General features: G+C 41.2%; 1 protein-coding gene across 18 annotated transcripts in view; it reads right to left on the minus strand.

Annotated features, from left to right (window-relative positions):
• MAGI2 (membrane associated guanylate kinase, WW and PDZ domain containing 2) overlaps positions 1 to 25,827 on the minus strand; it is a 618,960-nt gene that overhangs the window by 565,240 nt on the left and 27,893 nt on the right. For 13 of the 18 annotated variants that reach the window (XM_081879061.1, XM_081879059.1, XM_081879064.1 and 10 more), the window contains exon 2: positions 2,933 to 2,986. The exons of the other annotated variants lie outside the window; for them this stretch is intronic. In XM_081879061.1, the coding sequence (XP_081735187.1) occupies positions 2,933 to 2,986 (54 nt within the window). The remainder of the gene's footprint in view (positions 1 to 2,932; positions 2,987 to 25,827) is intronic. 18 annotated transcript variants of the gene reach the window in all.

A 25,827-nucleotide genomic window follows, 5' to 3' on the forward strand; every position in this document is an offset into this window, starting at 1 on the left:
CTTACTGCAAAGTCACATCGTAAGGGGAGGCTCCTCTCTTCACTCTGCCATGGAGATCATACCCACCAGGGATATGATGTGTGTGTGTGTGTGTGTGTGTGTGTGTGTGTGTTTTGAGAGGGGGATCTTCATTCCAATCTCGGTAGAGAAGTGAAGAAATAGATCTCCCTTTCAGGCACATGTCTATGTAGTGAGAATTGGGCTTCCCTGTATCTGTTACTGTATGACTAGTTTGCCACAACAGAATCTACAGCGTGGTGGAGGGCTGGAGAGACATGCAAGGAACTGCCTTCTGCAGAATCAGGCCAATTGTCCTTCCAGCCCCAGCTGGCAGCAGTTCCCAAGGATATGGGATACATTCCGTATCCCTGTTCTTTAAGATCGTTTAAGTCATGGGTGGGCAAGCTAAGGCCCGGGGGTTGGATCCGGCCCAATTGCTTTCTAAATCTGGCCCGTGGACAGTCCGGGAATCAGCGTGTTTTTACATACGTAGAATGTGCCCTTTTATTTAAAATGTATCTCTGGGTTATTTGTGGGGCACAGACATTCGTTCAGCCCCCCCCCCCAAGGTCTGAGGGACATTGGACCGGCCCCTTGCTGAAAAAGTTTGCTGAACCCTGGTTTAAGTCAATGGTCCTTTTGGTCCAAGGGCTGCATTTGCAGTCAGCTGCCCCACTGAGGTCTGAGTGCCATTGATAGGCTCAGCTACTGCACACACAGACGTCATGTATTGACCACATATGAACCACATGCAAACCCAAACATGCAGCAGACACATTCACCACAGATGCTGGCACACAGCACTCTCTGTGTGTCTCTGTAGAGCAGGCATAGATGGGCTGTTTTGGGCATGAGCAAACAAGGAGAGCAAACACTGCGTCTTGTTGTTCCTCGGGGAATAACCTTAAGTGTTTCTTTTCCTCCTCACTGAGCCCTCCTTCCCACTTCAATACATTAAGACCTTCTGGCAATGCTCCCACACCAAAGGGAGAAAAGGCACCTGATTTTAGGACACTGCCGGCAGCTGCCAGGTGCAGCCCATTGGTCCTCCACCTGTTTTAACGGATTAATCTTGAGATCTTGCACATGCAAGGCATGAACATTATCAGTATGGTTTAGCTCACAAGGTTTTGCTGCTGTATATTATCGTCAACATCGATTTGTTAATTGCCTTTTGTACAATTGTCTCAAAGCAGGGTAAAAGAAAATCAGAAAAGAAAATCCAGCAGATACGTTTAAACAAAACGAAAGCTGTACCAAGTAGATGCTCATGGCGGAGATCCAATTATCTAGCTGCAAAAGCCAGTGTAAGAGGCAGCTCAAATAACTGGACCTTTCATGTGATTGTTTGGTTGTGCAAAATTGCTATTAGAGATTAGTTATCTCAGAACAACCTAGATTAAAATTAGAAAGCTTAGAAGGTGTTACTACATTAGCCATGTGCGTTAGATGTGTCATGTGCTAACATTTAGTACATTTGTGCTACTTTAAATATGTGGTTTTAAGATCAAAACTGCAGCTTGTGGTAATATATTGAAAATAAACAGATGGGGGGAAAGTATTTGCTTTGAAGCTAAGCACTACATAGCAAGACCAGGCATCTTAAAGCTACTTAATATTATTCATGAGGCAGGCATCATTACTGTTTAGAGGAATAGAAGAAACATTTTACCACTCATGCAGTACTCTGCTTGTCCCTTGATTCTGACATGACAGATTTATTCCAATTAGGCTGTGAACTTGCTCTCCCACCCTCTAAAGAAATGTGGTTATTTAGGATTTTCTCATATGTGGTTGGGAGCTACCTTGGGCACACTAAAGCAGGGGTCAGCAAGGCTTACCAGGCATGGGCCGGATCACTCCTGCGGAGATCCTCCGTGGGCCAGGCCGGCGCAGCGTGACACCGGAAATCACTTCTGCGGATGCCCAGATGCCAAAAATCGCGCCTGCACAGAAGCAATTTTCGGCGTCTGGGCATGTGCACAAGCGATTTCCGGTGCTGTGAACATGTGCAGACACGATTTCCGGCGTCTGGGCACAGTGGCGTTACTTCATGCTCTGGCACCGGGGGAGGCGGACAGCAGGTGGGGGCAGGGTGCGCCGCCCACAGGGGGCAGGGCATGCGTTCTGGGAACTGGGAGCACCACCTGCAAGGTGGGGCGGCCAGTGCGGACGGGAGGGGCAGCCGCGATGGAACCCCACCGGGATCGCGCTGCTGGGGGGCGGTGCACTCCCACCGCACTCATCTTCCTCCGCTAGTGCCTGGGCATGCACAGAAGCGATTTCCAGAGCCATGGAAGAGAGTCCCCACACCACACTGTGCCAGTTTAGCGCAGTGCGTGGGGACTCGCCGAGTGGGCGGCTCAGTTCGGGGGCGGCTTGTGGACCGGTTAAATGGCCTCCATGGGCTACTTCTGGCCCATGGGCCTTAGGTTGCCGGGCCCCTGTACTAAAGGGTTGGGCGTGGCCCTGTGCTGTATCACAAACTGCTGTTAAAAGCCTCTAGTTTCAAAGGTGGTTTGCCATGGAGTAGTATGGAAGAGGGCTGCTATTTGAAAAACACAAGCATAAAACATACAGAACAAGTTGAATGGTCCTTTAGATACTTGCAAATGAAAAGACACACAAACGGATTGCAGAATTCAGCTTCACCACACACTGTATGTTGTGTATCAAAAGAGTGAGCAGACCAGGGAGTTCTGGGAAACCAGAGGAGAGTGTGTGCATCAGAGCTTTGTGCTGCGCCAAAGAGTAGCTTATTTTCTCCTTGTCCATTCTAGAAGTCTACAGCACCAGATCATTTCCCCTTGCATACCAAGAAAACTTCCATTCACTTCTCAGCGATGGCCATTCTCCCTCCACATCCTGTATTGTGTTTATGTAACATTCAACAAAGTATAATCAGAGACAGAGCTATGCAACAGGGCCTTACCACTGCTCAGGACTCCCCAGGGCTGGAAGAATGCTGCTATCCTGGGCTTTCCACCTGGAAAAATACAGACAAGACTGGAAGAATATTGGAAGGACTGGAGTGAGTCCACAAGCCCATACCTAAGGGCCCACATGAGATACTGAGACCCAACAGCCTAGAATTAGACTTTTTGAATCACAATCACCGCCAAGCAATAAATTTGGAACCAATTGTGTAGATCCCCAATCAGAGTTCAACTCAGAGTAGGGAAAAGTTCAGCCCAACTCAACTCAAATACATTAACAGCAGATACCAACAGTGTATGTGCCAAATCATACCACCACCCACCTAAATTAAATATAGTCTATGAAAGCATTGCACAATGGGTAAGTTATGGAATCTGTAAACTGTAGTTAAAAATAACTTCTATGGTAGGGAAAAAGAAACATTTTTAAAATATGCACAACCATTATGAAAACCTAAATGATATTTGGCTTAATTGTTTGGGCCTATACCTGAGACTGACAGTTTTGAGGAGGTTTTCTCCATTTATTTAAATATTCTCCATGTAATTAAAGATTAAGGAGTTAAAAGAAAATTTTACCAGCACTTTGGAAAGATACAGCTTGGAAAATCAGCAGGGATCTGTATTTGGAGATGTTCTGAAACTGCTGTTAATTTGGTAGGTTATATATGGTGAGACCATTTAATTCCATCGCCCCTAAAATGTTTAAAGGAAGATTGCCTCTGTTTTCCTTTAATTAACAACCATGCAGAACAACATTTTTAAAAAGTCCTCTGCCATTTCATGACAATTCCTCATCACAAAGAAGCAAGGAGTTGGAAATTAAGTTGCGGTAGCATTCTTCTGCCACCTTTGGCACCTGAGATCTATATTTGTGGGACCCACCCTATTATTGTGACTGAAACTTACTTTAAACTGCATTGTATTTTTAAATTGCTATAGCCTGCCTCGGAACCCTATGGTAAAGGGAGGGTAAGAAATAACTGAGTCGAAAGAATTAAATAACTGTAGTCGAATTGCTGCAGTACAGGCAATAACACACAATTACATATGTGTAACTACCTAAATAAGTAGACTCTCCAATCAATATTAAGAAATTCTTACCCCTCCTATTTGAATGGAACAGATTTCAGCATCATTGGGACTTAACCTTAGGCTGACTCAAGCCCATAGCATTTTATCCCAAAGACTGTAATTGAAGCACATAAAATTATGGCTTTGGGAAATACCAAGGTCTGAATTGTATGATGCAACATGGAACACAGCCTGAGGGCAAACAGACCAATCCTCTACAGATGAAGAGAAAACTTGGTGCATTTTGAGAGACAACAGCTGTTTTAGAGAGGTGAACATGGTGTGATTAAAGGCATTGCTGTTTGCCGTGGGTACACTCATTTTGTATCTTACACTTACCTCTGCTCAAAGAGGTTTTGTCAGGAGATTTTAGTGGTCCAAAATTCTGCAAAGCCAAGTACTGTATGACAACGGGACAAGTGAAACTGCTGTTGTATGACTTTTATTTTCATCTGTTTTAAAAGTTCTCTATCTAATTAGTGTATTATAGGTCCAGAGAATTTCCTTACCACTTCTGGTTCATGAGTTTTCACTGATATATGTCAATATATGTGTAAAATGACAAACCACATTAATAAATAAATACTACATTCCAAATAATACTATGAAGTCCATATACCAAACCTTCAAATACTTAAAATGTTGAACATTTATAACATTTTTGTTTAGGCAAGCCTATCTGGACACGTACAATTTATATGTGTCTTACCTCATTTTAGCTACTGTTGATTTTGGTCATATTCCAAATGCTTTTCAATGCCTGTTTTTAACTTTTTATCATGAATTTCAATAGTTTATTTTATATTTTTGTATATTTTATATCAGTTAATATCTTGACCTGGGTCCACTGAATTGAAATTTCAGGCTTCACGACATAGGAAAACGGCCAAGTAAACAGCTATTTTCATGGAGGAGGGTCAAGATATTAACTGATATGCATGAAATTTCATATATAGCTATATAATCCCTAGTGTAGTAAGATAAGACCTTTGGAGCAGGCATTTTTTTAAAAAAAAGTTTTTTTATGAACCGCCCTAGCAGAGCAGTAATTGTTCCTTGATAATCTGCTGCCACCCCTCCATGATGGCGCCTGGGGTGGTTCGCCCCCCCCCCCTTTCCTATACCCCTGATTTGTGTTACTTGTTCTTTGGCACCAGCACAGTGAAATCTTTTAAACAAATAAGAGCACAATGTGTTAATGGAGACATTCCATAGCAGTCAAGGATAAAATCAGTTTTCAAGTGCCAGGGTTGCAATATTTCATCTTCTGGCCAAAGTTGCTGAGATTTTTTTTTAGTTTTGCCCAAAGTTGTTGAGAAAAAGAACCATTTTTGAGCTATTTTTAAGGAAAATTGGCAAAAACAACACTGCTGACATGGGTTGCCATACGTCCGGATTTTCCTGGACATTTTGCCAATTTCTGCCCAGACACTGCTTCTGACTGCAGTATTCTAGGTATGTCCAGTAAATTTGGGACATATGGCAACCCTATCAAATGCAATCCCAATTAGTTGGAGCCTATTGATAGCAACTACAAAACTACTCAAAGGACAAAAATTTCTCGTCTCTCCCTCTGCTGAATCCCTCTGCACCCCTTGAAGGGCTTCCTAGGAAAGTCTTTTTTATGGTGTAGAGCAGTGGTTCCCAAACCTTTTCAGGCAACAGCCCCTTAGTTCCATAAAGTAATTCCCAGTACCCACTACCCTAAAAATATAAAAAGCATTATTACGAATAGCAGTTGGCACAACCCACTAAGGAAGATAACCACACGGTAAAATTTAAAACAATAACAACTAATTGAATATTTATTAAATGTCCAGTTAAAACTTTTTAGTTTAATTAATTCAACAAGCTTATGAACTTGATACCAGCTTTTCACAGTCCGATAGGCACCCCAAGCCTCCCCCTTGCCTCTTAGTGCCCCCATCCCTGTTCCCCAGAGGGCAGTGCAGCCTACTTTGGTAACCGCTGGTGTAGAAAGCAGCAGCTAGAGAGAGAAACTGTTGACCTCCCTGCTTGAATGAAAACAGTACCCCCACACCCACTCATACTGGAACACAGCTGGATCCAAACCAGAAAAGCAAAATGCTGGTTAAAACTATGAAACTATTATTCTGCTAATGAGCTTTATTCACAAAGAAATCATTTTTAATGACAATGCTATTTCCGCAGCAACACTTACGATAGATTTCCCACAAGCCAACTAAATCATGTATTCCTTTGACACCTTCAGCACAAAGGCTTTTAGAAGTATTTACTGTGAAGCTCAGTCCAAAGTTATGATGGCAGGAATGTTTTACAGAATAATTTTGTGCCCTTTTCATGTCAGGTTTCCTGAACAGGCAAAATAAATTATTGCATTTCATTAAGTATAGCCTAAGTATTTCTAAAGGTAAAAGTGAATAAGAGAACAGTACTCATAAGCAATTTCACACTGGGAAGATTATGATAGTCTTTTCCTGATGGAACAACACCTACCCTAATTAATCACATTTTCCTATTAAGCAGAAGACAAAGAACGAAATAAGGCATCTCTGCTGCAAAACACTATAAAATCTATGCATTTGAATAATAAGAAAATTGCTCTAACAGAATTTCCGACATAAAAGTAGGTAGGACAAAATATAACAAACACAGTTATTGGCATGCCAATAAAATTCAGTTAATGGCTAGAAAGTAAGAGGAATTAAGGGTGGCCTGTATATTTTAAAATAAAAACCTTAAGCAAATCATACATTAAAAAACCCAAATATATTGAAAACATTTTTATTTTGCTTTCAAAAAATTTGTATGTCACCTGACTGTAATAAAAACTCAAAGCAATTTAACAAAATAGTACCACTCCAAATGTAGAATGATTCCAGATACTCCCCCCCCCATAAGAGTTGCAATGATCAAGCTTTTTCAGATACAGTACATTGCACATCCCATCTTTTATCTAAGTATGCACAAAGATCTACTATAGAGGGGATCTCGTTCCAGTCTAGATTGTTGTGACTGGTGACATTTCTGAACTAGTGAAGTTTTCTCAGTACGAACTCTTTCAAGCAGATACCTCACTATGGGAAAATGGCACTGAAAATTTAGCATGTGAGGACTTCCTGGCATACAGTCATAGAACTGCAGAGCTGGAAGGGACCCCGAGGGTCATTTAGTCCCGACTCCCTGCAATGCAGGAATCTCAACATGCAGTCTCCCATCCAGTTTGAAACCATAACAGACCCTTCTTTGCTTTGTAAATGTGCTAGCAGTTTTATTGCTACACCACTATCACCATCATCGTCACGAGCACCAGCAGATACAAAATTAGACCCTAGACACTATGCAAATGGGAGTAGTGCTGAGATTGCGACCATTTTACACTCCATGTGTATAATTACTATTATAATTCTGCAAGTCATTCATTCAATGCATTCTATAGTATGAGGTGGCTTTCCCAGTCACCAAGACCATGTTAAAAACTAGGCTGTGGGACATAGATTGCCAGGAACTAATCTCAGCTGAAGAAAAAGACATGTTCCCCTCTTTATTTTCGACTCTCTTGGGCGCAGGAATTTAATCTTAATTATTTACAATTTTTGTTTAACCTGCAAGAAAGAAGGGCTTTTTTGCTGGCTAGGTTCAATTCTAATCCTTCTAACCTCCTTTGGGGTAGATTTGCAGGTTTGGCAGAGATAGGAGACAGAATCTGCCCATGCGATACCCACCTAGTGGAAACTCTAGCTCACATGGTCCTTAACTGTAAAATGTATGATGATCTCCTCCAACCATTTCTAGACCATCTATGTATTCCAACATGGAAACCAGAGACGGAGGTTATGTGCTTCTTATTACAGGGGAGAGACCAGGAGCTCATCTAGACAGTAGCTAAGTTCCTCTATTTGAATTTTTTTGTCGTTGTAGTATGCTACAGGATCCTGCCCTTGCTGGAAACCCACAGAGATGAGGCTGATTGCTTGCCTCTTCTGCCCTTTGGCAGGTGACTGTGCCGTTGGGGTTGTGACGAGATCGCACTGGCCTGAGAGAGTGTGGTGTAGTGGTTAAGAGCAGTAGATTTGTAATCTGGGGAACCGGGTTCGCATCTCTGCTCCTCCACATGCAGCTGCTGGGTGACCTTGGGCTAGTCACACTTCTCTGAAATCTCTCAGCCCCACTCACCTCACAGAGTGATTGTTGTGGGGGAGGAAGGGAAGGGAGAATGTTAGCCGCTTTGAGACTCCTTCGGGTAGTGATAAAGCGGGATATCAAATCCAAACTCCTCCTTCTCTTCTTCTTCTTCTTCTTCTTCTTCTTCTTCTATCTATTCTGAATGTATTCTAAATGTTTTTTATGTGATTCCAATAAAGTTTACTTGACTTGACTATAGTATGAGAGATGCTGTAGTAGGTTTTTGCCTGCACTGACAGGGCTGGGCTAAATAACCTTTGAAGTCCCTCTTAGAGGAAACACTTATACTTTGGAATGTCCAGCAAATACGAAGGAGGGATAACCCACATAGTTACAAGCCAGCCAATGCATTACGATTTATTTCTGCGGGCCAGCTCTCTAGCCTATCACTGAAAGATGCTAAATTGTTTCCTGCTTGGCAGGGGGCTGGACTCCATGGCCCTTGTGGTCTCTTCCAACTCCATGATTCTATGAGTCTATGATGGGCACCAGAAGAAGCTTATTAAAAGTGGCCGCCCCAAATCTAGGAAATGTAAACACACTTTTATTTCAATCTGCATTTTATTAACTGCTGGGCTTTGTGTTCATTTGTAATGTTCATTTGAAGGGGTGTGTGTACTTCCCATACGCAATTGGCTGTGTAAACAGGATGCTGGACTAGAAGGGTCTACGATCTGATCCAGGAGATCTTTAGTTTCCTTTGTTCTTATGAAATTGATGATTTAATTTGATTTTAATATTTAATTAAATGTTAATATGTAATATTAATGATTTATTATTTTATTAACTGTACTTTGAGGGCTTTTGTGTTCTGTAAGGCAGTTTAGAAATCTTTTTTATAAAGAAAATAAATAAATGTTAAATGTTACTGTCATTTTATAGTACACCATACTAAGTATAAATGGTTACTTTGTGCCCACAAAGCTCACTAATGCCACACCTATGTTATGATATGAAATAGTTTTATGCAACAAGAGCAACTCTATTATTGAATTGTACACTTTTTAAACAACTTTAAAGCAATAAGAGGACTTTGAACCAATTAATCCACTGTAGATACTGAAGGAAACTGAGCAAATACTTTTGTCTGTCAGTAGCAATGGCATCTTTCATCCATCTACATTTGCTGCTTCAGCCAACATGGAATCTGCATTACCACTTGACAAATAAATCTAGAAATTTATAATTAAATTTAGTTAAAGATGTTTATTGAACCATTAAGCTTTCCCCCAATGTAATCAATTAATCATCATTTTTGTAAAAAACGACAACATGAAGGTTAATGAATTGTAGAAGTACAGTGGTGCCTCGCAAAACGAAAAGAATCCGTTCCGCGAGTCTCTTCGTCTAGCGGTTTTTTCGTCTTGCGAAGCAAGCCCATTGATTGCTTAGCGGATTAGCGCAATTAGCGCTATTAGCGGCTTATCGACTTAGCGGATAAGCAGATAAGCGGCTTAGCGGCTTAGAAAAAGGGGGGGAAGGGGAAAAAACCCTGCAGGAACTCGCAAGACATTTTCGTCTTGCGAAGCAAGCCCATAGGAAATTCGTTTTGCGAAGCACCTCCAAAACGGAAAACCCTTTCGTCTAGCGGGTTTTCCGTCTTGCGAGGCATTCGTCTTGCGGGGCACCACTGTATTCTACAATTTTCATGTACACTAAGATTGTTGTTCTTCTCTGGGGTTGGGCTTTAAAGGTGTTACCTCCAATTTATGCGGTGGCCAGGAGTGCAACAGTTAAACCTAGTGTGCCGGTTGCACTCGTTCCTTGAAATGTCTGATTTCGACGTAGTGACACACCTTAGTTTCATCCCATTTGGGCAGACAGTTGACAGCGGCTGGTCACAGGTAGCAGATGACTCCCTTGTTACAACAGCTTCACTGGCTACCAGTCTGTTTCTGGGCACAATTCAAAGTGCTGGTTATGTGATTTAAAGCTCTCTTTAGGTCCAGGTATCTGAAAGCCTGTATTCTCTCATACAAACGTTCCTGGGCTCTGAAATATTTGGGGGAGGCTCTTCTTTCAGTCTCACTACCCTCAGAGGCACACCTGGGGGGGGGCATGGGTAAAGGCCTTCTTGGTGGCTGGTCCCAAACTTTGGTGCCTCGTCCTTTTGCCATCAGATGAAGACCCTTCATCTGACTGTAAAAGGCTAGTGTTTGTTTTGTTTTTTCTTATTGCTATTATCTGTATCTTTAAACAGATTTTTTTATATTGTTTTAATCATATTAGCTTTTAATTACTTTTTAATGAATATCTTTTCTATGTTTTAAGCTTTTCTGTTGTATCTGTAAGCTGCCTTGAATCCCCATCTGGGAAAACATCAGAGTATTATTATTATTATTATTATTATTATTATTATACTAAAGCAGTGCAGTCCAAAATGTGATATGCCATTCTATATTTCTAGAAACGTATTTCAGTTCTCAAAGGGATCCATTTTCCTGACTGGCTCTTAACAACAACAGAGGACCGATGAGATTACAGAAAATAAAACTTTAAAATGCTTATTGAACATATTTCCCGATCTTAGTCATGTTTACTCAGCAGTAAAAGCCATTGATTCCAGTCTGATTTATTTCATATGGATATGCTTAGAATTGCATCCTTAGATTGTGTTTTGCCTAGATTCTGAGAAACAATTCATGAAAAAGATAAACAATCCCTTTCTGGAAATTAGCAATTAATTTGCCAAAAGGCAAAATGTTAATCCTGTCAAGAACTAAACAAATTCACACAGCTTTGTGTTTTACAGATTTTCTACTTTAATTAAAAGAAGATTAAAATGGTTTCTTACAAAATCAGGGTTCATGATGTACCTATCTGTGCTGTGTAGTGGAATGAATTCATAACAAGCATTTTTCATTTAAGAAGAGGTCTGTGCACTGTTTCAACAAGGAAGGCCATACAGTGTTTTCATCTAACTGTTCTGAACTTGCACCTGCAGCAAAAACCTTTCCTAGCCTAAAACTTGTGGAGCTGTGTGTGCGCATGTGTAGATGAAGTGTCTTTCTTTCACTCTCCAAATGACTTATTTAACATTGTTGATGCTGACAGAGTAAGAGCAGAAAGTTGTTCAGTTCACTAATGTCACAGTAGTCTAAAGCAGTACTGGACCAAGTTGCAGAGAAGTATGGAGTACTGGGGAAACAACAGAATTGAAATGTCAAGGTTCAAAGACATATTATTTTAAATTAAACTATATCATTATTCCATTCACATCATAGGCATTACGTTACATTCATAGCGCAAATCAGCTAAGTGGTCTTGAAGTCTTCAAATTAAACATTACAATCTTCAAGAGGTTGATGAAATTTGTAGTTTTAATACAGCTTTAATTTAGGCTGTATTTTTTTAAAAATTCAGAACACTATAAGCCCATGTGGGTGATCATTCTACTATCCTTTTGCAGCTGGTGTGTGATAAAATTCTCTTTACCACTTGGTAAGGAGACACATGATCAAACTATTCAAGGATGAGACAGTATAGATTCAGGGCTCATCCAGACTTTCTTTTGCTCCCCAACCATTTTCCAGGTGTTTTTGTTTTGTCTTGTCCCAAAGTTTTCCCCGGGGAAATCTGCATTGAATCAGAGCAAATAGCAAAAAAACGGATTTAAAGCCCAGACCTGTACCTAGAAACACAGCTCAAAAGGAAGTCTGGATGAGCCCTCAGTTAATGGCTGTAAATGAGGTAGCAGTCAAAATAAGAACTGAAAGAAATTACTCTTTTACCATTCACATAAGGCTCCTGTGTGGTAAAATCATCTTTATAACCTGACAGGTTGATACAGGCAAGCAAATTACTAAAAAAAAAAGAAAAAGAAAGCTCATCTCAAAAAAAGAAAAAAGAAAGCTGGGTCATCTGTATGGACTCACTTTCATAAAGCAATGTAGCCCAGGAAGAAAAATAGACTATGAGACACTTCAGCTTTTGGATGTGTGGAAAAGGAAAAGGGGATTTACATGAAAAGGAAGTGGATAGAGAGGGGGGGTGTCTTAAAATAATTTGCTAAAACGATTCATGTATAAAACAACAAAAATGCATGGCAAACATAAGAAATAATTTGAAACACTAAGCTCATTGTATTTAAGAGTTAAAACAATGGTTAAATTTGAATGATTTTCTGCCACATTCTTATACCGGAGCAGCTAATGGATAACCCATTGTGTGACTAATCTCTCATCACCCTCAATAATCTATACCAACAGTCGCCACTAATGAAGAGAACTGGAGAAACATCTGTTTTCTAGGAATGATGTTATCATAGCAAAGTCAGTCAGTATAACCAGTGCCTTTTTTCTAGAAAAATAGGTGCCAGTACTCACCATGAAGTTGTTACAGTATGTGCCATTCTTTTTAAGAACAAAAAAGAGGTGCCAGTACTGCATACCTTTGAGTACCCTCTGAAAAAAGCACTGAGTATAACACCAATACTGAAACAAAGGAGTTTAAAATAAGTTAAGGACTGCAGAGCCAAATCTGTTCCAATCATGAGCCTGAAATGAAAATTATAAAAGCATTTGTTACTGGGCTTTTAAGGAAAAAGGGACCTCTTACACATACAGTGGTACCTCGGGTTACAGACGCTTCAGGTTACAGACTCCGCTAACCCAGAAATAGTACCTCGGGTTAAGAACTTTGCTACAGGATGAGAACAGAAATCGTGCAGCAGCGGGAGGCCACATTAGCTAAAGTGGTACCTCAGGTTAAGAACAGTTTCAGGTTAAGAACGGACCTCCAGAACGAATTAAGTTCTTAACCCGAGGTACCACTGTAGTGAAATGATCCTAACTTACAGTGGTGACGTGTACATAATCTTTAGGGCTGAGCTAAATATTACCCAGTGCATTTTCAGCAAAAAAAAAGTGGGATTTTCCAAAAGTCACCACAAGCTTCCAATTTCAAATTAGCCTATTGCTGTTTTATTGTTTGCAACACTGGTACTATGTAATATTGTAAATCAGTGGGCTGGTCTGTGATCCATCAGCTGCTGAGACTCTACCGCAGCTCAGGTTGGGTGGGATGCTTCAGGAACTAAATATGACACCAGCCTCTGCCATATTGGGGGTAAGGGGGGGTGCAGGTCCAGCACATCAGATAGTTTGAGAAGCACTGTTGTAAATCACCTTAGAAACCTACAATGGAAGCTGGTATCTAAATCTGTAAAATTAAAATAAAAAAAATGTCTGAATAGTCACTCTTCCTAGTAACACAGACTTTCAGCAAATGGAACTAATTTAAAGCAAGGGCAGTACAGTGGTACCTCGAGTTACATACGCTTCAGGTTACAGACGCTTCAGGTTACAGACTCTGCTAACCCAGAAATAGTACCTCGGATTAAGAACTTTGCTTCAGGATGAGAACAGAAATTGTGCTCCGGCGGCACTGCGGCAGCTGGAGGCCCCATTAGCTAAAGTGGTGCTTCAGGTTAAGAACAGTTTCAGGTTAAGAACGGACCTCCGGAATGAATTAAGTACTTAAACCGAGGTACCGCTGTATCTATTCAGAAGCATTCCAGTCACTCTGTACTAGCTTTGTTTGATCTCAGTGATAGCACCACATAGCCAAACCTGAATGGGTGTATGAAGATAGTTTAGGCTGAGGAGACATCTGTTGGGAAGCGTGCATGCATATGTCACTGTGACCACACATTAAAAAGCCCTGAACTCCTGAACTGGCCTTATGCCTGTTCTGGGGAAAAAATAAGTAAGAGGAGTAAAGCTAGCATAGAATGACTCTTGAGAGGGCCAGGGGTGACAGTGAAGAGGATGAAGAAGGAGAACAAAGCATGAATCATTTATAGTGGTACCTCGGTTTACGAACTTAATCTGTTCCAGAAGTCCGTTCTTAAACCAAAGCCGTTCTTAAAACGGCTCGCTTTCCCTAATGAGGCCTCCTTCCTCCTTCCATGGTTCGGCTTCCATTCATAGATGGAGGTAAAGTTCGTTAACAGGAACACTACTTCCGGTTTTGTGGCGTTCGTATACCGAATACAGTGGTACCTCAGGTTACATACGCTTCAGGTTACAGACTCCACTAACCCAGAAATAGTGCTGCAGGTTAAAAGCTTTGCTTCAGGATGAGAACAGAAACCGCACAGCGGCGCCAGCAGGAGGCCCCATTAGCTAAAGTGGTGCTTCAGGTTAAGAACAATTTCAGGTTAAGTACGGACCTCCGGAACGAATTAAGTACTTAACCTGAGGTACCACTGTAGTTCGTAAACAGGGCTGTTCTTAAACCGAGGTACCACTGTAATTAGAAAATAGCACCAAGTTTCAGAAAGTTCATGTTTTGTTCCAAGACCTACAATTCCAGCTACATGATTGCCCAAGACTTTGAGATACAACCTGTTTGTAGAAATAATCTATACTATTTTCTACGGCAGTTTCCAGAGAGTAAGTCATCAGTTGTTCACCTGCATACTTTTGTGTCAAAAGCTGTGAGAGACACTGGGTGGATAGCCATAAATGAGGTCATGCTTCATTCATACTTTGGTAATTCTAACATAACACAGCACTGAAATGTTGTGGGAGGAATGGGCATTTCTCATCAGCAATAAATGAGGATTCCTATCAGTAAGTGCTCCCACAAGCATCAAGGCACAATTATATATCTATAGCTCCAGAGTAGTTACACTCCTCAATAGAGGTGTAAAATAATTATGATGCCAGTTATTTGTACAGTCATACCTCAGGTTACAGATGTTTCAGGTTGTGTTTTTTTGGGTTATGGACCGCCAAAACCCGGAAGTACCAGAACGGGTTACTTCCGGGTTTCGGCAGTCGCGCATGCTTAGAAGTGCTAAATTGCGCTTTGCACATGCACCAAAGCGCCGAATCACAACTCACACGTGCACAGCCGCGCCACTGCGGGTTGCGAACGCTGCGGGTTGTGAATGTGCATCCCGCACAGATCACATTCGCAACCCGAGCGTCCACTGTATCCTAGTCTTCCATCAAAAAACTCATAATGACATACAAAAAAGTTGCCCTTCATTCTTATCCTAATAATCCACATGGGTGAGCAAGGATTCAACTGGATCTCAGCATTCAGGGTCTAATTGTTTATCTGCCACTATCACTGGCTCTCTTTACTCAACAGACAAGAAGGGAATATGTTATCTTATTTATTTAATATAGAGCAAACTTATTCACTTTGTAGGCCCAGAGCAAGAGGCTGTTTATTTATGAACAAGCTGAAACAACAACAACAGAACATGAAAGTAACCACAAGAACAAGCTAAATGGTGGAGACTTATCTCTAACCCATACTAACTAGAGACAATGTTTAACTCTTATTACTACAGAATAAGACACCACTTCTACTTGTGGTTGCTGGGAATGCAGCATAGGAAAACTTTGGGTCAGTGACTTTTGCCATCAGTATTCATTTGATGAGTATCATCATGGTATCAGTTCCTGTAACTACTGTAAAGGGTATCCAAGGTTCCTGATCGACTGGCAGGAGAGAATTCCACTTGTTGAACGGCACTTTCCCTTCCTCTCCCCCGCAGCCTCCTGCACACCCTCAAAATCAGATCCAAACGGCTGGGGGGCCCTCTGGAGCAGATTTTCAGGAAGCACAGTGGGAGGAGAGGAGGCTAAGTTCCAGTGTGTGAGAGGAGTTCCAACAGTGGAGTTTTGGATACAACCCACTGTTTTCTAGCATACTGCAGAATACCACTCTGTCTTAAAGTCCCACACTTGGAAGCATTACTGTGGGGGAAAAGATGACAATATTTATATTACTTTTGGTTGCTCTTCCAGGTGGCCTGAGTTTAGCTTCTAGCTCAAAGAGGAAAAGATGTTTGGGAAGAGAAATGCCAGTTATTTCTTTTCTAGGTGAATACATCAAATACAAACCAGGCACATTAAGATATAAGACACGGTAAAGCAGAGTTTCCACTGGGATTCCACTAGAGTACACAGAATGTATTTAAAGGCAGAGATTATTATCCAGCATTAAAAACAACACCTGAAGTCATTTGTACTGCTCAGAGTACAGTGGTACCTCAGGTTACAGAAGCTTCAGGTTACAGACTCTGCTAACCCAAAAATAGAACCTCAAGAACTTTGCTTCAGGATGAGACCAGAAACTGCACAGCGGCGGCAGCAGGAGGCCCCATTAGCTAAAGTGGTGCTTCAGGTTAAGAACGGTTTCAGGTTAAGAACGGACCTCCAGAACAAATTAAGTTCTTAACCCGAGGTACCAGTGTATGCCTTTTGAATCAGAAACTTAGCAGCCAAGCTATCTTAACAATTCAAACAGCATGAGTAGCCAGAAGGTATTATTTCTCTTAGTTTAATAAAGAATAACCCAAAGGATTCTGAAGTAAGAGCCCAATGATGGAACCAGTCAAAGCTACAACACTCCAACTCTTCAGACTTTTGACAGTACATCCTGAGAGAGAGCATACGATCTTCAAAGCGACACAAAAGAGCCAGAGTTTTGCTCACTGTGCCAGCAGTTCCAATGCAGCAGTTATGCTACCACTGCCGGAATATATTTTAAAAACCAGCAGGATTATTACGGCAACTCTCTGAAGACATGGTATCTTTCAAGTATATCTCCCCCTCCCTTCTATCAAAGGAGACATCTATATGAATAATTAATATTGCATGCATCAAAGAAACGCACTGGAAAATTCTGCTCAGTCTAGTGGGTTTGCAGTAGTGATAAATTTGGCCCAATACGTCTGCTTCTCTTGTCATACCTGGAGGTGCCAGATGTGATTTATTTACAATTACTGGTAAAACAAGGGGGCTAAATGACTAAGCAGCCTGTTTAAACATGAAAGTCAAGCAATTTGCTAGCTTAGACTCCAGTTCCTTCCAGTTTAAAAGCTTAAGCAATGTTTACATATACTTTTTCCTCTTTAACATCTGTCAGAACTGGACACAATTTCCAAGCATGGTTATCCCTTCTTGGAAGATAACACTTGATAAAGGATGATAGCTGCAGTGGTTCTCCCTAAATGGAAGACTTTATGATTTGGGGGTAGGTATAATAGGAACCATGGAAGAAAAAAGAACACAGGGAAGATAAGGTGGCAGAGATGTCACCCCTACCCCCACCAAGAATTCTGCTACCCTAAGAGTTATTGGTGGTGATGGATGCTTCCAATTTTGGGGGAATACAATGGATATCTTATGGAAGCTCACTGACTTACCTAAGGTATGTGTGAGGTGTGAGGAACCCTTGTCCCTCCATATGTGCTGAACTACAACTCCCATCAGCCTTAGCTAGCCTAGCTAATGGCCAGGGATAATGAGAGCTATAGTTCAGCAACATCTGGAGAGCCAAAGGTTCCTCCTGCCCATTATTAATCCATGTGAATGACAAGCACAAAGCACTGTAATTGAAGTGCCCTGGGGATGCCACTCACTGTGATTTAAACCATCCTCTCGAACTCTGGTTCCCCAGTCAGCTTGTTTTAGTTTTTCAGTAAAAACAAAATGGCTGTATGGTTTTTGGACATCCAAAGCCACAGAACCACTCAGATGATTAAGAAGTCCCTGAGCTGCTTTGAGATGTCGTTACCAGAATAATATAACTCCAAAACATAAGGTCTGTCCCTATATCACCCCAATTCACCTCGTAATTCAGGGTGCAGAAAGAACAGGTGCACACCCCTCCTCTGGGGTGCAATTCTTCTACACTCTAATGATATTTTTTCTCTCTCTTATTTTAGAGGGATATACTGTATGCATCGGGATTCACTTTAGGAAAAAGATGCCCCTCAAAATTTTGGTAAACACTACTCTAAGATATAGTGTCTTAGGTTTTCAAGCATAATATGATTGTGTTTTATTTTAGATCAGCTCTCTTAGTAAACAAGCACACACCTATAATTATAATCAGCAAAACACATGGCACTAGTATCAGTAAGTACAGAGAAACAACAGACCAGACTATCCAAGAAATACAGTTTAGGTTTGTTCCTTTAATGAATAATGAATCACTAATACAAGACTTTTTGGATATTCTCCAGCAGGCCATTCCTCACTGACAATACCAGTGGGAAAGCCAGCAACAATGTCAAAACAACCTTAAGTAGTGTTGACTTTGTGTGTTCACTTAGAATATCAAGTTCTACAAACAATTGACAATTAAGAGTGAAATTCTATACATGTCTACTCAGAAGCAAGCCCCACTAAATTCTATGAGACAGAAACTAGTACTTGTGAGTAATATTTCGTGTTTACTCAGTAAGTTTGGCAAATGCAGTTCAAAGTATCACATATCTGTTAAGACACACTGCAGATGAAGAATTATTTTTTAAAAAATGAAGTGCTACAATAAAAGTGCTGCCACAAATAGCATTATCCTCTCTTTTTATTTCTTATATAATTCAAATATTAAAGTGCTCATCGTGCTTCTGGCCTAATCCCAGGACATGCTGTGGCAGCATAAGCGCACTTAGGAGAACATGTACCAATGGCTATGCCATTGCACTGCTGAAAACACAGAATGCCAGCTTTGCAGGAGCTTTGTGTCAGTGAAAATGTTTAGGGATACTTTGTTAAATAATGCACAGGAAAGATCTTTCTACCTTTAAGACTTTCAGACTTCAACAAAAATAAATATGGGACACCAGATAACAAACAATTCCACCCTTACCCAACCACCCTAGTTTTCCAAAGCCAGCTATCAGTTTTCTAGGGCTTATGTCAAAAAGAAAAGGAAAAAAAAGGGGGGGGGGAGAAAGAAAGAAAAAAAAAGCTGAGTAATACTAAATCCCCTCTCCAACCTCACATGTAGTATATTTTTATATGGTAATTGTGTTTCCAGATCATCTTTTGTTTAGACAGTGTCACCTTACACTATCAACATGAATGTGATCACAGTACATACATAGAGGAAATAATGCAGGAAAGCAAACACATCCTATGCTTTCAGATTTTATGTAACTTTATAGCTTTATCACTTGAGTTGTTTTTTATGGCTTCGGCTGTGTTGTCACCAAGCCAGGAATGTTTTCAGTCCAAAGCACAAAGTTTCTCTCAATCACTATACAGGCAACTCCCAATTTACGCGGGACACACTTTTAAGTGAAACACCACCGGAAAAGCCTGAAAATATCCTCTAAACCTCTGGAAACCCATGAAAAACCAGCAGCACGTACCAGACTCCCTCCAAACCGCCTTGGCTCAAACTCCAACTCTGAACAGGTCTCAATGGTCAGTGCAAGGGCTCATGGGATTGCAAAGGCTCATAGGATAGCCTGGTGAGCTTTTGTGCCTTTGCCCTTTCTGGGCTCTTTTAGGGCCATTAGTATCACTTCCGGGTTCGGTGTGATGCGTGCATGTGCGGTCACGCATCAATAGGACACATAAATTGGTTGTTGCCTGCAGAAGGTCTGGGGAATGCCAAAATACTCCCTTGTCTCACTCTCATCTTTACCAAGCTGCCTTCTTCACTAAGCTCCTCTAGGGACAAGTCTTTTCAGCATCATTTAAAGCCACTGCCCTTATGATAAGTTTTTGTACTAGAACAGCAGTCCCTCAATTATGTTGTGCTGCAAAAGGGCTAAAGTGTACAAGCAACTGGAGTAACCCTTATGTACAAACATTCCATATAGCCACAGAAACTCTTCCTGCTAAATCTCTAAACCATAGAGGTTAATGCAGCCATCTTAACTATTTATATCATCTAATGCTGAGAATTAATTCAAACAGCCGAACACCTTTTGTACTTGAAGGAGAGATTTGAAAAATGGCATCCAAATTGCTTAAAATGCATTGCAGTTTCACTTCTTTTCCTTAGTAAGGCAAGTTCCTTGATGCTGTTTGTTACATTTAGGATATTATTTCAGAGAGGCCTTTTAAAAAGTGTAATTTATCACTGTCAAGCCTGAAAAATGTTAACAATGGTATCTCTAATGTAATCTCAATTTTTACAAGGCAGTTTACAATCTCCATGCCTTACAGGCAATGGGGTGTGGGAAATTGCATCTTTCAGTTATATTGTTTATTGTGCAGACTGCCATCTTAAATAAAGTTAAACTAAACTTGAACCATTGAAAGATAGAGGTACTGTGGATGAGTCTGGAAGATTAGCCAGTTGCCTGATCTGGGATGGGTTGTACTCTGTAATTTGTAATTTGAGGGTGTTCCTGGATCCATATTTGAACCTGGTCCAGAAACTGCATGTAACAAGTTGATCACGTTCTGTAGGAGAGGGCCTCCTCTTTTTATTTCAGCAGTAAGTCAGTAGGTTTTCTGATTTTATGGTTAACTGCAACAAATTTTACCTTTTTGTATAGAATCATAGAATTGTATTTTGTAACCTTACTGCACACTATTTAGCGCAAGATGTAAATGGTTGGAATAAATAAATGTTATAGCATTTAACTGGCTCAGAGAACTTGCAGATTGTGTTTGAAAAAGCTAGACAGTAAGTGGGGAGGAGTATGAATTCAATGGGTGAGAAGATCAGTTGAACACAGAAAAGCATTCCTTATTTGTTCGAGGCCTGTGATGATGTTTACATATGCACTATTGTATGAGTATGGCTCAAAGTGTTCATAAATGAACACAAGGAGTATTTTCAAGGCAGTTGTTGTAGAATTTGGTAGAAAACCTGATTTTGAAAATTTCAGTTTGAAAGATTGTTCGCACTATGACATGGAAGGAGGGGAAGAAGGGACTGTTACCAATGAAACACAAGCACAAAGCTCCATCAGCTTGCAGAATGAACCATACAGTTCAGGGGTGGCCAACTCCCAAGAGACTGCAATCTACTTACAGAATTAAAAACTGGCAGTGATCTAGCCCTGGTTTTTTGGAGTTCAGGTCAAAGTTGTTGAGGAAAGCCCCATTTTTAAGGGTTTTGAGGAACAGCCACTCACCAACAAATCACTGGGGAAAAACAGCCTCACTCCGTAAACCCCATCTTCTGTTCTGCAAATCGTGCAACAATGGAGGGCAGGGCGAGTGGGTGGGGCCGGAATCGATTTTAGCAATGCTAAGGAAAGGGAACCAGCGACTGACTGCAATCTACCAAAACCTTCCAGGGATCTACCAGTAGATTGCGATTGACCTGTTGGATATCCCTGATATAGTTCTTCGTATCCCTGCAGCGTCCATAAGGGTTCCTATGTTCATGGGTCCTGTGGCCTGCATTTCTGCATGCTTTTGTCTTGTGGGCAGTCTTTTTTCCATTATCTACCCATGTCTTCTTGCTGCTTTTATCTTTAAAAAAGCAGTATTTTACCCAAAAAGAAATAAGCACCACATGTAAAATAAAGCACGCAAAATTAAATCAGATTTCATTCTCATTTGCTTGCACAAAGCTTACACAGTGGTAAGCTTTCTAATTTATTTATGGGGCAGTTTTTTGACAATGAACATTCATTCTGGTTTGCTTACAGCATGTTTACACATCTTTCTGTTAGTTATCCCACACTTTTCAATGCATTTCCCACTCACTTTTCTAACCACAAAAAGTATTTTTTAAACTGGATTTGTTATACTAGGGCAACAGAGAATTTTAATCCACCTTAAGTTCCAATGTGCAGTTGAATCCCTATCACAAAATACTGACAGGCTGGAGGCATCCTTAGATAGTGAACTTAACTGAACATCCACAGGGAAGGGCCAATTCTGGAGCACAACACAAAAGCCCCTTCCAACCAGATAGCAGACATTCTACTATTCAAATTAGGCTCCAGTGTTTTTCTAACAGTATTTACACCTCCATCTTCACTTGAGACCACAAAAGCATAGAAAGAGAATGAGGAGCTCATACAAGCATCCTCTTTCCATGCTTCCACATTATATAAAAAAATTAGCCCTAATTCAGGAAGACGGTTGACTACAACATTCCATATCATGTCACCATGTCCTATTCAGCTATCATGGAACTCTCAGTATTTCAGCTTGACCAACACAGCGTAAGGAGTTTCCTTGTCACAATACATATTCACTAGATGGATTCCTAATTAGATATAAGACATACTCAATATAGAAGACTAAAGTTATGGACAGGTTACCATTGTTATGAGAATTATAAGGTCTAAGATATAAACTAAATATACCAAGAAAACACATACACAAATATATAAACTGCATGTCTGAAACAGTACAGGAAAAAAGTCCTGAAACCATTTTGTCTTTCCCAAATTGACCTCAAATGTTTCTATGCAAGGAAGGAGGAAATGGGAAAAATCTCCCCATTGTCTCTTTTCTCACAAATCCTGCCCTAAGGGCACATTTAAGATATGAATAGGAGGAGCCTGTGACCTGGACTCAGGAATTAAGTATCTATCATCACAAAAGAATAACCAGGATGCCCAGGTAAACCCATTTAAATCCTGCCTGACAGGATTCTGTTGTAGACCATCCCTTCTGTGATGTATGTATGATGTATTGGGGGGTGGTCTTGGGGTCCAGGGTGGGCAATTTCAAATGTCTATATAAGGGCTTGCACGCCATTGTTTGGGGTCCCTCCTGCCTCCTGTGTGTGGTTGTGAGCACCCTGTTGCAACAGTTAATAAAGATCAGGCTTACTAGCTGCTTTGCTTCTCAATATTCTCTGGTTGGCCTCTGTTATTTTCTTCTACCGATAGAGAACCTACATAAGGACTCTACAGGGGTCTTGGGTACCCGATAAGGGACAGGGAGCAGTTTTTTTCTTATAACACCTGTCACCTTGCCTTGGGATATCTTCCGGATATTAGCTGCATGTGAGAACCAATCATTGGAGGCTAAAAGCCTGTTGAGCCAACCCCGTGGCCACCCTCTACACAATCCAGGGGCTGAGAGGCGGTCAATTTAAGAAAGCAATCTGGAATGAAGAATGCCTGAACCAACTACAGATTAGTGCAGGGATAGCCATCCTATAGTATAGCTCTTAAGCTACCTGCCAAGTTGTATTTTGAGTCGTCTGGTGCATGGCATACCTACTGCATATGCATGTAGCTCACGTTGCTTTGCTCTGACTAGGTCCACTTCTTTGTGGCTCTGACCCATTAGAGTTCAGAGAACCACCTATTTTGTAATGTTGTTATGTTACTGATATAAAATTTGTAGTGCCACAGATTTGATGCAAAAGGGGGGAAATGACCTGATGCCCCCAAATGTGTGTCCAGGCTGCTTCAGGGTAATTTAACAGCACCCTGTCTAATTTGGGATTAGTATGTCCTGTCTCATAGATATAGCTAAAGCTACAATAGTATTCCTGATGTCTCAATAGGGAGCAGAGTTGAAAACCAGCACATTTTGTTATGTTGATCAGCTCCACAGCAATGAAATACCACAGGGGATTTAGAGTTAATCCCTTGCAATATACCCAATGGCATTTATTAACACTCCCTCAGCATCAGGATATTTCTAGGCCACTCTTCACTACACGTTTTCCCCAGCATCAGCACTACTAACCGCTCCCTGCACTGAAAATACAGCAGCACATATGGTTCAAATCACTGCAGATTGACCTCAATATCCTGCTCTTGACCCCAAGTAGGGCTGAGCTTCCTACTATGGTAAATAAAGTCAATAGAAGGTTATGGTGGGCTGCATGTGGAAAAGCCGGGCCCCTTGCAAAAATCAGGGTTGCATGAGATGGAAGGGTGGAATTCCAACTCCTGGGATGTGAATATATTATTTGAATATGTGTTTGCTTTTTTCCCTTCCTATTGCAAATTGGCATGTCAGCAGGCCTCTGCTGTTTTAGATGATCTGGATGAAGACTAAGAAGATTCCAGTGGGGAAAATGGATTGTGCAAACATGTTTTATTGCATTTGTCAAACACACTATTTAACCAACATACATTATTAGTTTTGCTATTGCCAATCATATTTCCCTACTTTTCAAAGTACACTGAGGTTCAGTAAAGATATAATGGTACAAATAAGGAGCACTCATAGGAAGACTAATAACTGCTGAAAAAATATGGTGTGTATTGGGATGTGATGGAGAGATCTTTGGAAAGAAAATAACTGTCATCCCCATATTGCTGATCTCAGTCTGCTCGTGTGTGTAGGTGTGGTTGCTGAAGGTAAAGGTGCACACTGGCCACTCCTGGGACAAAACCATCTGAAACCAGTTCCCTGCACTGGTGGCAGCAGCAGCAGCAACAGAGGAAAAAGAAGCAGGCTCAAGATGGGGAGGAGAGAGTCACATGAGACAAAGGAAACTCGGGGCCAGCCAGTCCTTGAACCTGAAACCCTCTCTCCCCAAGGCAAAGGATCCACACTGACATCCTTGCTATATGAATTGTAAAACACAGCCCCGAATGCGGATGCAGTGGGCGCTGCAGAACCCTGCAGACATCAGTTGTGGAAAGACAAGTAGCGAGACCTCATCGTCACAGATAGCTGTGGTTCCTGATTTGCAGAGGGTTGGATTAGATGGCCCTTTAGGTCCCTTTGTTCCCTACAGTTCTATGACTCTAAGATTCTATTCCAGATCCCTAGAATCCTCAGTGCCCCAAGTTGTTTCTTGGCTTCAGAGAAGCCCCCTGGTGACCTCCTAGGGCTTGGGAACCCTTTTCATTGCAGGAACCATCTTTCTTTGGTTGTTTAATTTTTCTCTTCCACACTCCCCATGTCTTTTCTTCCTCCCCCTTCTGGCTCTCCTCTGGATTAACAGCCCCAGAGCCTTTCCTATTTCCTGCTCTTTTCCTTAAAGGTACGACCCCCTCCTGTGTTTCCATGTTACTCCCTCCAAGCTTCCCTCTTTCACATGTCTCCTGCTTGTCTGCTCCATTCAACCTCTTTCACATGTCTCCTGCTTGTCTGCTCCATTCAACCTGCTGTGCCCTCATTCCCAGCCAGCAAGACCATGACCTGTCTCAGATGCTTCCACATGTTGGTTCTGGAAGGATCGGGTGGCTTCAAATGCCATGCCATGCCATCACCTCACAGCTCAACTTCCAGTCCACATGTCTCTGACAAAGGAGCAGTGCTGAGATTAGATACATACTGCATACTTTCCTGACAATAATAGCAAAGTAGGGGAAGGAGAGGTTTATGCTAAATGCAAGTGGGGGTGGGTATAGGAGAATGTGCAGTAGCTCCGCCTGCCCTCTTTTGTCATGTTCATCTTTTTCTCTTTCTTTTTGCTACACCCTCTGTTGGCACACTGCCCCCCCCCCATCCTCTGAAGATTGGCAATGAGGAAACATGACCTTCAAGTTGAAAAAGTTCCATAGTCCTGCCACAGAGAATGCTGCAAGGAAGGATCTTAAAACAAGCTGGATAGAGTCTTAAAAAACAGCATGCACTAATATATTTCTGATCATTGTTACCAGAGAAGAAGTTGGTTCAGACGTTGGAGGCACATCCAGCATGTTATTTAGCACTGAGGTGTGTGAAATAAGAAGAAAGGCCTTAGCATCTCGGCAAATCTATGCATTTTTTTAAAAGAAGGAAATCCTTTGCAATGAAAGTTTACCACAACAATTTGATTTCAGTTTTAAAATCAATTGTTGTGTAAACACATGGAATTAGGAGGCAGGATTCATCATATTTTTTCGATGCTTGTTGATCAACTTTTTGCCTTGCTCTGCAAATGCAAATTTTGCCATTTGTCTTTTAAACTATTAATAACCCAGACAGGTTATAAGCAAAATGTAAACATATTATATGTGGTGCATATTCATGGGGCACTGAAGATAAAAATGGAATCTTAGGAACTAGGATAATCT

This window comes from Podarcis erhardii (assembly GCF_964252035.2).
Source record: "Podarcis erhardii genome assembly, chromosome: 10".
In the NCBI taxonomy this organism is placed as follows: Eukaryota; Metazoa; Chordata; class Lepidosauria; order Squamata; family Lacertidae; genus Podarcis; species Podarcis erhardii.